We start from the raw sequence: 14,466 nt of genomic DNA on the forward strand, positions 1-14,466 counted from the left end.
CTCTAATAATATGTTTTTATTGTCCTCTGTCTTATAAAAGCCCCGTGTCTAAAAATGCCAAACTGTTCTCAAACACTATGTATGAATATATGCACATATAGTGAATTCAAAGTGATGATTACTCTATTTTTATATCATTTCCTGCCATACGCTTCATGTAGTTTTCAACAGCTCATGTGGAATTTTACACCAGAACTCTCAATGGGTAACATAATTTGCACTCACATAAAGTTATTTGGGTTCTGTGTATTCTGCACTATTTTTTTGTTTGTTTAAAAATTCAGAAGTGAGGTGGTCTTGCTTTTGGATATTTTCTATTTTTGAGCAAAGTACAATCTGAGAGCTATTTAAGAAAACAAACTTGAAAAATGTCCTCGAATATTTTATGTCTAGTAAATAATGATTATTTTCTGATTTGGTATTAAAGCTGGGGAATACTCTTATGAAGCTACATTATTTTGGTCTAATTTAGTTGTATGTAAAAGTGCTGCTCACAGATATTTTTTCATATTTCTAATTTCTTTACTCATTTCTTTTCATTTCTCCTACTGCTACACATAATGTCATCACTACTAGCAGATCATAAAACATGTTCAGGTAACAAAGAAATGTCTTTAAAATTATGCTTATTTGGAGGAGATTTTTAATGCTAGGTAGCAAGGATTCTGATAATGAGGAGCTTCTCAGAAGCTGAGATAACCAATATCACCCAGGGAGATCTCAGGAGTGCCCTGGGACTAGCAGGGTTCGAAACAGTGATATTGGGCTTAGGGTGCATGTGGTGTTACTCATTTATCTAGTTATTAGGTGAAATAGTACAATAATACTTTTAATGTAATTCAAACAACACAAATACAGACTTGATAATAGTACATGTTTTTAAGTGCAACAGGAGAAAATATCATACAGTCTATAGAGTAAGACAATTTCTAGTTTCATCTAGTGATACTGTGTGTTATTTGAAGTACTTCAAGTATCTTGAAGTACTTCAAGTATGGTGTTATACATCTGTTATACTGAAGTTTGTGAACTTCTATCACTCAAATGCTCTAGAACAGTGACTATGCTTATATTCAGACCAAATCCACAGTTTCTCACAGTGATGGATTGCTAAAGATAGAATAAGAAAAAATAAATAATAGAATAGATAAATAAATAAAGATAGAATAAGAAAAAATAGAAAAAATATTTTGTAGTGATACAATCAACTACAAGTAAATTCATTTTCAAAGAAATCTACTGATTTTAGGTTTTCTCATCAAATATCTTAACATTATATTTAAACTATAGTGTAATAAGAATATCATTTTCAATAAATAATTTTTAATCTAACTGCTTTACTAAAAATAGGCTGCTATTTGAGGAGAAAAGATCATGGCTCAGTTGATGGTTAGTAGACCATATAACATCTAGTCAAACATATTAAGTTGTTTGAACAAGAACTGTAAACAGAAAGCCCCATAGACCTTTTTATATCTTAACGTCAGAATATTCTGAAGATAGGTGCATTTTGTTCTCTAGCATCTACTAAGAGTTTACAGAATAGACATTCACACATTCCAGTTAAAATAAGAACACATATAACTACCTCAGAATCACTCGTTCTCTCTCTCTATCTGCTGTCTTTAGCTGTAATAAAACTATTGGAATAGAAATTATCTTTAAATGTAGATGTCACATAAGGATTCCAACTGACTTTACTTGATTAATACAAATCTTAGATGTTTAAAGTATACTGTAAACTTTTTCTATGTGATAACCCAATATGTATTTACATAATTACATAAAACATCATTTCTAACCCATTGGTAAGTAAATGAAATTAATATTAAATAATTTTAAAATATTAATGAATAAAATGATAAAGGAGTGATCATTTGCAAAATATCTAGGTGAAAACTGATATTCAGAAAAACTTGAAATGGAAAAGAATACTGTGTTTTCTTCACTAACCCGTTAGTCCTAACTCAATAATTAATATTGTGGTGTTATCAACAATTACATGCTGAGTGTGTAAATTAAAAATGACAGTTTTCAATTCTCATTTCAGCCTCACAAGGAAAAAATAAAAATGAATACTAATTAGTGTATGTCATACACCTGAAAGATTAAGGAACATTCTGTTCATTATAACTGAGTTTAAGCAAAGCACTAAAGTATTTTACTTGAAGGACTGAAAATAAATAAAAGAATTAAGTGATAATGGAAATTAATAATGATCAAACATAGACAAGATAGAACATTATTAGACTTTCTAGAACATTAAGACTTAATATTTTCCCTAGAGAAATGAATAAACTATTATTTTTAGAAAACAATTTAGAAAACAATGTTATTAAAATCTGTAATAACCTAATATAGATTCTGAAGGAAAATCAAAGTATTTATTGAACAACATGATGAGTTTTCAGGGATATTTTTTGTAAGCATCATAATTACAAGCATGATTGTAGTTGAGTTTCAGTCATAAACAGAACAACCCCCTTCACCAGTGCAACATTCCCTCCACCGTTTCCCCTGTTTCTCTCCTCCCCATCCCCTGCCTGTATTTGAGATAGGCATTCTGCTTCTCTCATTCATTAACATTGTCATGCTATTTGTTAGTGTAGTTATTACTCTAACAGCTTTGTTTTATTATACACATTTTTAGTATAATTCTAAACCATTTTAATTATTTTTACAATATTTTTGTATGAGTCATTACAAATACAAAACAATATAAATAATAATGCTTGTAGAGAGATTTTGGACATTGGTGATGGGAATGTTGCACTGGTGATGGGTGGTGTTCTTTACATGACTGAAACCCAAACACAATCATGTATGTAATAAAGTTGTTTAAATAAAAAATTAAAAAGAATAATAATGCTTGTAATGTAATGATAATAATCATAATGTTAAATCCTTCCTTATAGTCAAAAAATAGCTTTATTGAAAGATCATATTTAACTTAAATTCTTCTAAAATTTAGTTACTGTCTTGTTTTTGAGTCTACTATTATCTAAAATCACGGATATTTTTAGAGGGAAACTCTATATAGATAGAGAGTTGTATAGGTAAGAAAGAGCACGTAATAAATTGAAAACTTAGGATATTTATATTAATTACAAATGTCTTCAACAAAGTATTCCAAGAGGCATTAGTTATGTTTATTAAAGCATAGTAGTCACTGAACTAACACAATTTGACAAACAAATTTCCTGATATATACATGTGGAATTGTCTCTCAACTCAGAAAATTTCTATTATAAATTTTCATTTTTAAAGTTTTATCTTCACTACAATCCCATTGACACTATTTGCTAACCCCAAAAAAGTCTTTGGAATATATTTAAAATAGATGATTACTTTTTTCTGTGTATTTTTTAAATTTTTATTGTTTATATTTGTATTTTGCTGGTTGCACCTTGTAATGCTCAAAAGGCTATTTGAATTGGTGTTCAGGATTTCTGGTAGTTCTCAGAAGTCCATTTAGAATTGGGCTATCAAATACTGGTACCTGGCCTTCACTTGTTGAGCTGTCTTTTATGCTCATCTGCATCTTATTTAAATTTTGAATTCATATATTATTTTAGGTTACATTTTCAACTATATATAGTTTAAACATTTATATAAAGATATAAAGATAAATATATCTACATGTGACTATATATTATGTAAAGAACATACAAGAAGAAACTTCTTTAAATATAAAAATAAAATTCCTAAATTAATAATAAACAGAGAAAAACGTGAAGTAGATCAAATTAATAAGAATAAAAAGAAATAGGGGGTAGAGCTATAGTGCAGCTGTAGGGCATTTGCCTTTTATGCTAATCTCCAGTGTCCCATATGGTCTCCTAAGCCAGTTGTGTTTTCTGAGAGCATAGCCAGGAGTAATCCCTGAGCATCACCGGGTGTGATCCAAAGACCAAAATAAATAAATAAATAAATAAGAATAAAAAATGATTGGGGCCGGGCGGTGGCGCAAGAGGTAAGGTGCCTGCCTTGCCTGCGCTAGCCTTGGACGGACCACAGTTCGATCCCCCGGCGTCCCATATGGTCCCCCAAGCCAGGAGCAACTTCTGAGCGCATAGCCAGGAGTAACCCCTGAGCATTACCGGGTGTGGCCCAAAAACCAAAAAAAAAAAAAAAAAAAAGAATAAAAAATGATTGAAAATAATTTTGGCTAATGTCTAAGCTACATTGTCCTGCTATCTACTAGGTCATAAATCAGTTTCTTTTTGTATTGACTACCAGTAAAGCAATCCCTATACATTGCTTCTAATGATAGCAAAATGAATATTTCCATGATTAAAATCACCTCATATAAAAATCTTTAAAGAGAGAGGATAAAGAGACTACATAAATAAAATTCAATTCTGTAACAGTTGTCTTTTCCAATGGGTAGATGCAAAAAATACTGACTTCATAAGTAAATTTGCATGCGTTTCTCCAGCAGCCAATAAACAAGATATTGTTTTTTAACTAATGTTCTTTTTTTTTTTTTTTTTTTTTTTTTTTGGTTTTTGGGCCACACCCTGTGACGCTCAGGGGTTACTCCTGGCTTGCACTCAGAAGTTGCTCCTGGCTTCTTGGGGGACCATATGGGACGCCGGGGGATAGAACCGAGGTCCGTCCTAGGCTAGCGCAGGCAAGGCAGACACCTTACCTCCAGCGCCACCGCCCGGCCCCTTAACTAATGTTCTTTAGATTTTTTTCCTGATTCTTTGATTACACTGGTCACAAAGCAGCTGGTCAATTGAAAGCCATCTTTCTACGAGGTTTTGTAATAATCACTCTTCCCTTTGATGCTAATGTTTCTGTCTAGCATGCATCAGTGAATTAAATCACATTTTAAATGTTCTCGTCTATCAAGTCATATCTATCACATATAGTCACGGTTTGGTCACCTAATAGAAAATTTACTGTTTCACTTCAGCTAAATGCCCAAAAGGACTTTAAATAGTTAATATATAAAGAATTAATTGGCATTGCTAATATTCATTTATCAAAATATTATCTCTTTTGTTCCTGTTTAAAAATAAAAAATGGCCAAAGACAATCAATGATTATTTGGATTTAAACATTTTCACTATTAAAAGGAAATACTGGAGACACTTAAAGTATTATTGTATTCATGAATGTTTTATATCTTCTCAAGTGGAACCATTTTGAGATTGAGAGAGATATAAAGTTACTTTCCCAAATTGATAATATTAATAAGTGCTAATGAACTAATGCACATGTAAGATCCATCTTTACTTTTTGTTTTGTTTTATGGGACACAACTAGCGATACTCAGGGGTTACTCCTGATTCTGTGCTCAGAAATCACTCCTGAGAGGCTCAGAGGACTATGTGGGATGCCAGAAATTGAACACTGGTCAGCCACATGCAAGGCAAATGCCCTACCCATTGTGCATCTCTCAGGTCTCTAAGGTCCATCTTTTTGATACATAATTTATAATAATAATCATATTTATAATAAAGGAATTTGATATTTTAAATCCGTAATCACACTTTGAAGTGGTATGCAAACAGTTCCCAGTGTTTCACAAGTAATATTCAATTTAGACTTTCAAACCCCCTCCGTCTCTTTCCTTCCTTCCTTCCTCCCTCCCTCCCTCCTTTCCTCCCTTCTCCATTTCTCCCTTTTCCCTTCCTCCTTCCTTCCCTTCCTCCCCTCTCCCTCCCTCCCTTCCTTCTTTCCTCCCTCTTTCCTCCCCCCGTCCTTTCTACTTTCCCTCCTTTCCTCTTTTCCTACTTTCTTCCTTCCATCCCTCCTTCCCTCCTTTCTTCCCTCCCTCCTTTGTTTCTTCGTTCTTTCCCTTCCTCCCTCCCTCCCTCCCTGCTTCCTTCCTTCCTTCCTTCCCTTTCTCCCTCCCTCCTTCCTTCCTTCCTTCCCTTTCTCCCTCCTTCCTTCCTTCCTTCCTTCCCTTTCTCCCTCCCTCCTTCCTTCCTTCCTTCCCTCTCTCCCTCCCTCCCTCCCTCCTTCCTTCCTTCCTTCCTTCCTTCCTTCCCTCTCTCCCTCCCTCCCTCCCTCCTTCCTTCCTTCCTTCCTTCCTTCTTTCCTTCCTTCCCTCCTTCCTTCCTTCATTCCTTCCTTCCTTCCTTCCTACTTTCCTTCCTTCCTTCCTTCCTACTTTCCTTCCTTCCTTCCTTCCTACTTTCCTTCCTTCCTTCCTACTTTCCTTCCTTCCTTCCTTTCTACTTTCCTTCCTTCCTTCTTTCCTTCCTTCCTTCCTTCCTTCCTTCCTTCCTTCCTTCCTTCCTTCCTTCCTTCCTTCCTTCCTTCCTTCCTTCCTTCCTTCCTTCCTTCCTTCCTTCCTTCCTTCCTTCCTTCCTCCTTCCTTTCTTTCCTTTCTTCTTTCCTTGCTTCCTTCCTATGGGGCCTCATGTGATGATGCTCAGGGCCCAATTCTTTTTTGTTGTTTGTTTTGGGGAGCCACACCCTGCAGCGATCAGGGGATACTCCTGGCTTTGTCAGAAATTGCTCCTGGCAGGCTTTGGGACAATATGAGAAGCTGGGGATCAAACCTGAATTCATCTCAGGTCAGCCGCATGCAATGCAAAGGCTCTACAGCTATGCTATCTCTCTGGCCTCAGGGATCACTTCTGATGTGACTCAGGAAATTGAATGCAGTGCTAGGAAACCAATTTGGAACCACTGTGTATAAGGCAAGCCCATATTTGTTGTTATTATCTCTCTGATCCCTTCAGTTTAAATTTTTACCTATATAATCATTTACTCTTTGTGTGCTAGTATGAAGACACATCACAATTTAAAGTCTTGTATTTTTTCAAAATGACAATAGACATTGTTCTTGGCAGTAAACTTCTTCCATCAAAATTATTACCTGAATCCATGGCCACCTATCATTTTCTGCAGCTGTCCAGGCATTAATAAGACCCTTCTTATTTAGACGTGCGTAGTAAGGGTACCATTTCTGGAGTCCAAAAAGAGCTCGATGGGTAGATGAAGCTGTGATTTGTTGATTTGATATGATTCCACCTTCGATACCTAGTGGGCCTGAACATTCTGAAACAAATAAGAAAATAAAATTTATTAGAAATAATCAGTATTTAAAATGTGGCTGCTAGATTTGATGAAAGATTTAAAAAATAATTAGATTTGGATGTCATGTTGATCTACTTTATAGTTAAATTATTAACTAGTACATCAAGAAAATAATTCTTGCATGCTGTGATACTCATCTTTATACTGAATTTGGTGCCTCATCAGACATTTCTTTATATTATAATATTAGATCACAGTCTACTAATTTTAGACTTGATAAATCACAAAAATTTTTATGCTATTAAATGGCCTCTCAGATTTTTTTGCCCGTCTATATGCCATATAAATTATAAACCTTAATAAATATCCTAGTATTTTGTATACTACGATTAAAAGTAGTTTTCTAAAATAATGCTTAAAGTGTCAAATGATAATCAACATATAGTCAAATAATATTTAAAAATAGAAATAGTCGAAGCCTTCTTCAATTTTATCTATATATTTATATTATATTCATTATATAGTTCTAAACATCTTCCTATTTCAACAATTTTATCAGAAAATATTGGTTGTTTTAAAATTAGCTTAAAAATCCAGAATATCTTACAACAGATGAAAAGTAATACTTTTCCAAAAATAATATTTTTCTTTATTTCATTTATAGTTCATATACGGCACAACTTTCTGTTACATTAGATTTGTAAGATAGTTATGCTAATTCTATTAGAAGTAATGATGTACTTTTTATGAGTTACTGAAAATATTAAAATACTACATTTTCATTATTAAATGTCAATGTACATAAGTCAATATGAACAGTAAATGCCACCAAACATTTCAACAACTACTAAAATCTAATTTCTGTCAGTAATTATATATACTCAAATTATAGTTGAAGATATTAAAAGAATACTGAATTTGATTGTAATTTTAGGAGGCATATCCAGTTCTATTCAGGCTGATTCCTAGCTCTGTGTTTTAAGTTTATACTTGGCAGTCCTCCGCATGACAATGAACATGCTAAGGATCTAAGGTAAGTGTCAACTTTTATATACTTGGCCCCAAAGATAGTGTTTATAAGAAATAGGTATCTTATTTAATTTTGTTTGTTTGTTCTGTTTTGCTTTAGAGCCAGACATTATTCCTGGGTCTGTGCTCAGAAATTAATCCTGGTGGGCTTGGAGGACCATTCATTTAGATTTTATTTGTTTTGTTTGTTTGTTTGTTTGTTTTGGGGCCACATCCAGTGATGCTCAGGAACAACTCCTGGCTCAGAAATTGCTCCTGGCTTGGGGGACCATATGAGACACTGAGGGGAATTGCTCCTGGCTTGGGGGACCATATGGGACTCCAGGGGATCAAACCACAGTTCATCCTAGGTCAGCCACATGTAAGGCAAATGGCCTACCATTGTGCCACTGCTCTAGCCTCTCCATTTAAATACTTTAAGCAAAAGAGGATAAGCAACATGGATAAGAACCATCTTATTAGTTTGTGATTCTTATTAACCAATACAGAAAAATGCATACTTTGTGGTTGAAAATTAATATGCCCTTTCTATAAAAAGCTAAATTCAGATAAAATTTTTTGAAACATATATATTTGTTTTATTATTAGGAAGGTACACCGAATTACTTTGAAGTAATTATATTAACCATTTTAATTGCATTGAAGCCACAGATAAAATATGATTTTAAACCAGAAAAAACATTGAAAAATTTAGATAAAGAGATCCTTGAATTCTTATTGAGCTTTCTATTTGAAAGTTAAAGATTATACAGAATTTATAAAAGCAAAAAGTTTCATAATAACACTTTAACTTAAGCAAATTTCAAAAAATGGATGTTTTAGAAATTTTTGTTTTGTTTTGTTTTGTTTTGGGGCCACAGCCCGTGACTTTCAGGGGTTATTCCTGGATATGCACTCAGAAATCACTTCTGGCTTGGGGGACCATATGGGACACTGAAGGAAATCATTCCTAGCTTGTATTAACGATTATTTTTTTCACCTTTAGTTCTACAAAGACCTTTTCTTCACTGTCACTGATATTTCCTTTATATGCACGTTATTCATTTATTCCACAAATAATTATTAAAATATGTATTTTGGGGGGCCAGAGAGGTGGCGCAAGCCATAAGGCATCTGCCTTGCCCGTGCTAGCGGACAGACCACAGTTAGATCCTCCATTATCCCATATTGTCCCCCAAGCCAGGAACAATTTTTGAGCACATAGCCAGGAGTAACTCCTGAGTGTCATTGGATGTGGCCCCCCCAAATATATATATTTTTTCAAAGTAGTTGGTTTGAATTTAGCTATCTCAGAATTCATGAGAAATAAGTGATCCAAGATTAATTTGTTTATTTGTTTGTTTTTTTTCTTTCTTTCTTTTTTTTTTCAAACAGAACCACATAACTTGAATAATCTTGTTCTGCCTTATAAATTGAGGGGAAAAATGATGGTACCAAGACCAAACAGTCATATGAACATTGAGTAGAAATAAAAAACGATCAGACTTAAACACCAAATCCAAAGTAAATGACATTAGAATCAATACCCAATCTACAACAAGCTATATACAAAAGGGACCAGTTATACCAGCAGTCTGGGGGGTGGGGTGGGGCAAAGAAGGGGGAAATGGAATGCATGCTGGAAACAGGGGTGGAGGACAGCACTGGTGGTGGGAATGACCTTGATTCAATGTCACTATGTACCTTAAATATTACTGTGAAAGATTTGTAATTCACTTTGGTCACAATAAAAAATTATTAAAAAACAACAACAAGAAAACCTGCTCCTTGCTTTAGGGGACCAGATGGGATGCCGAGGGATCAAACCATGGTTCATCCTAGGTTAGTGTGTACAAGGCAAATGCCCTACCATTTGCACCACCACTCCTGCCCAGCCAGTTTTAAATATATCACCATTAAAAAAAAGTCCAGGGTCTGAATATTATTATTGCAAGAATGTCTTTCATTTTTCTTAAAACTCATAGATGAGTGAGACCATTCTGCGTTTTTTTTCTCTCTCTCTGACTTATTTCACTCAGCATAATAGATTCCGTGTACATCCATGTATAGGAAAATTTCATGACTTCATCTCTCCTGACAGCTGCATAATATTCCATTGTGTATATGTACCACAGTTTCTTTAGCCATTCGTCTGTTGAAGGGCATCTTGGTTGTTTCCAGAGTCTTGCTATGGTAAATAGTGCTGCAATGAATATAGGTGTAAGGAAGGGGTTTTTGTATTGTATTTTTGTGTTCGTAGGGTATATTCCTAGGAGTGGTATAGCTGGGTCGTATGGGAGCTCGATTTCCAGTTTTTGGAGGAATCTCCATATCGCTTTCCATAAAGGTTGAACTAGACGGCATTCCCACCAGCAGTGGATAAGAGTTCCTTTCTCTCCACATCCCCGCCAACACTGTTGATTCTCATTCTTTGTGATGTGTGCCATTCTCTGTGGTGTGAGGTGGTATCTCATCGTTGTTTTGATTTGCATCTCCCTGATGATTAGTGATGTGGAGCACTTTTTCATGTGTCTTTGGCCATCTGTACCTCAGGAAGCTCACCACAAAGAGTGATGAGTTTAGTTAGAGAAATAACTACATTTTGAACTGTCCTAATAATGAGAATGTATGAGGGAAATGGAGAGCCTGTTTAGAGTACAGGCGAGGGTCGGGTGGGGAGGAGGGAGACTTGGGACATTGGTGATGGGAATGTTGCACTGGTGATGGGTGGTGTTCTATACATGACTGAAACCCAAACACAATCATGTATGTAATCAAGGTGTTTAAATAAAAAAAATTAAAAAAAAAAAGTCCAGGGTACATATACTTGATTGTACAATGTTGGATTAAAAATGCAGTGAGCTGGGATGTTGTTTACTGTAGGGCAGTTGGGAGATTCCAGCACTAGAGAGCCAGTTTCAATTAATGAAATGCCATAGCAGCCTTAGGAAGATCACTATTCTGTTTTGTTATGTACTTCTAAGACCTTATGCTGAATTAAACAGCCTCACTGATTTTTAATCCATTTTACAAGAGAGGAGACCTCACACCATGCTCACAGTGACCTCTCAGCCTCCTCTGATTAGCTAATCTGTCAGAAAATACATAGGCCTTGAGCCACTGCATTACCATATAAGCCGAAACTTTATTGGTTTAGAATGCTTAGTGAATTCTAAAAAGGTACTTGCATACATTTTCTATTCTCTGTTCTAAGATTCACAATCTTTAGCTTGTCTTTATTAATCACTCACAGAAACAAAGCATAATGATATATATGCATATCTATGCATACATAAACACATATATTTATGTCTAATAATCAACAAGCCATATGCATTTAAGGACATTGAAGTTCCCAAATCAAATTATTATAAACTATCTTATTGCTCTAATGTCATATGTATGAGCATTTTTTTCTTAGTCTTTGACAGGAAATGTGGCTTTCTTACATAAACTTTTATAAAATTCACTGACATCCTCAGCAAAACGCACCAAAAGTTAACATGGCTATGCAAGGGTTCTGTAGAAAAAATTCTGTAGCTTTATTCTTACTGGTTAGTGAATTTCAATTCACCAACTGTCAGGCAATAAAAGGACGAAAGTGTATTTCCTATGTAACTATAAATTGTTAAATACTAAACTTGTTTTGCAAGGTCACTTAGAAGTACCCAATTGAGGAGTTTCTGGCCTTTTATTTATTTATTTTTTTGAGCAATGACTGCTTTGTTTTTCCCCCCTCTTAGGTATCCAGGGCACAAGACCTCAATAAATATGTGCTAAATGTTGATAGTAAAGACTTTTAACTTTTTTTCCTAAGTAGTAAATTAAGAAGCAAATCTATACCTTATAGTCCTTTTCTCTTTTGCTAAAAAATTGCCAGGACAGTGTTTTGTTTTTGTTTTTGTTTTTGTTATTTCTTTATTTTTTTACTAATTCTTTAAACCATAATCAACTGAGCGGCATCAGAAGAAAAGGTTTAATATCCAATTTTGTTATGCATGTCTTATCCATTTCCCAAATGTCATATTAATTCAAGAGCTATAAAATCTAATGAAGGAACTGCATCTGATAATACAAATTATTATACACCTAAGATTTACTGACCTTCAGCAATGAGCAAGAAAGTATTTAAGAAGAATATGGATTTGAGAAAAAAAAAAGAAGAATATGGAGATTAACTATTTCATCATTCTCAATAAGTGAGGGAAAATATGTGAAAGGCTTCTTAATGAAAACCAAAAGTAAATAAACATTCTGGAGCTTGGAAAGTGTAATCACTCATTTCTTCAGATAATCAAAGAATGCTTCAATGATAAAGGTAATTTTTATTTCATAAAATATGTAACTTTTAATGGTAGATAATTTAGCATTTAAGTTGTCTGACAGCAATTTGATACCCAGTATCACATGGACCTTCACAGATTGCTGGATGCAGCCTTGGAGGCTCCCAAATACCAGTGGATATGGCACTGGTGGCCCAAAATGTTGCCAGGTTGTTCCTTGTTGTGCCTGGTACCATAAACCTGAGCAATATCTCATTCTTGTTACCTATTATTGAACTGATAAAGTCAGATGACAAAAATTACTAGGAGTATCCCTAAGTCTGCTATGATTTTATCTACTGATTATCTAAATGAATGTATAATTTAGTCTAAAGTGAGTGATGGGAAAGACAGTTTAAAGGACTTTTAGAAAACAAAGCAGGTCAGAGGTAGTAACAGATGTAAGATAGATGACGACGGAATTGGAGAACATATGGCACAAAGTGCCATAAAATAAATAAGTAAATGAAATAAAAATAAACCAAATAAAATCTTTTATTTAAGATTGGTTGTGTCTCACAAGTAACACTAGTGCAACCAATTCTTTCCTTAAAATATTCATTCCTTAAAATAGTATCAATAACGATTCCAGTTGCTGAATTGAACTGGGGAACACCTACTTTGCTCCAACTGCTATTGAAATACAGTTGCCACTGGATTGGCTTCTATCAACTGGGTTGCTAGACGGGACAAAAAAGTGAACACTTGGTCTCCACTTGACATTCAACTTCTGTGTTCTACACCCATCTACTTGGACCTGTATACCTGTTGGCCCGCAAGTCATTTTGTTGAAAGGGATCCTAAGTCTCCTAATAGCTATTTGCAAACTTCAACCTTGCACACATGTAATGCTATCATAAGGGAAATTATTGTTTATCATGGATGAGAATAATCTATAAATAGTAAAGAATGCAGGTGATAAAACACCATTTTGTTTGCTGCATTTTTTAACTAAATTATGAACTTTACTCTCTCAATAGTAAGTAAATGTAGAGGCCTTCCTTAGAAATTTTTATATTGTAAATGAAGTGTGTTAACACTTATCTATAATAAGAAACATATACTGACAGATCAAAGGATCGAGGGTTCTACACAGCAATTAGGTATTTATGGAGCTTTCCACTTGTTACACTGTAGGTTAGATCAAGCTACATTGGTAGCGTTGTGGTAGCCTAGTCTGTGGAGATATATTAATACAAGAGCAGAATACAATAATCTCCATTATCTGATTGTTTTTCCTGTGTTTCTGAATGCATGGTAGTGTGCTTGCTTTTACAAGGCTTAATATTTGTTAACTCTAGAATGATTAAAGCAATCAAAAGGTATCATCAGAGACAGACATCACTGACAATAGAGAAACTAACAGTTTCCTTCAAATTTTCTATAGGGCCTAAAAATCTTTAATCTGAGGCCCGGCTATTTTGCTGCACAGACTAACTTTAGTGTAGTCACCTGGCAGGTTGAACAAGAGTAACTGGGACAGGTGAGGCCAAGACCCAGTTCTCTTCTCTGAAGCAGGCATTGACTTCCCTGTCTTTGCAAGTCCATGTAAATGTACTATCTTCAAAGTGAAGTTCTTCTCACTCTGTAAACTCATTCTCTGGAGTGTGGCAAAGAATGGTGTCTGCATTTTATTGATCTTGCAGCTGACAAGAAAGCAGTGTCTCAAGATGTCTCACATTTTGTTCCTGAGTGTGCTGATTAAGCCTTTCAAATAAGTAAGCTGCCTGGCTGCATCTGTAACAGGAATGTACTGCTTTCATTTGCTCTATCTCAATATCCAGACATCTTCAGAATAAGAGGATTTTAAATTAAAGCTATGTCAGAAACAAATCTACTTTAAGCATCTCATCTTCTCTTTCTTGGAACCTCTCATCTTGCAGGGGGGTGGAGATTCCTCTCCTGTGCTTAGCATAGCACCATAATTGTGCTGAATGCAATGTTGGCACATGGATTCCCGATGACCTCCACAACTTTAGTGAGTAATGCCTATTCAAGCAAAACTTTCCACTGTACACTTGGACTGAGGCCTTCCCTTTTTCCCTAGTCTTTGTTTTATTTTAGTTTTGTCTGGAGGCTCTGAGAGTGTGTGTGTGTGGGGGGGGAGAGAGAGAGAGAGAGAGAGAGTGAGACAGAG

At 34.9% G+C, this 14,466-nt stretch overlaps 1 protein-coding gene across 1 annotated transcript in view; it reads right to left on the reverse strand.

The window, feature by feature from the left end:
- EDIL3 (EGF like repeats and discoidin domains 3) overlaps positions 1-14,466 on the reverse strand; it is a 501,725-nt gene that overhangs the window by 148,394 nt on the left and 338,865 nt on the right. Inside the window, exon 6 of the mRNA XM_049766060.1 lies at positions 6,839-7,020. Within this exon, the coding sequence (XP_049622017.1) occupies positions 6,839-7,020 (182 nt within the window). The remainder of the gene's footprint in view (positions 1-6,838; positions 7,021-14,466) is intronic.

Source organism: Suncus etruscus, chromosome 2, assembly GCF_024139225.1.
Source record: "Suncus etruscus isolate mSunEtr1 chromosome 2, mSunEtr1.pri.cur, whole genome shotgun sequence".
NCBI lineage: Eukaryota > Metazoa > Chordata > Mammalia > Eulipotyphla > Soricidae > Suncus > Suncus etruscus.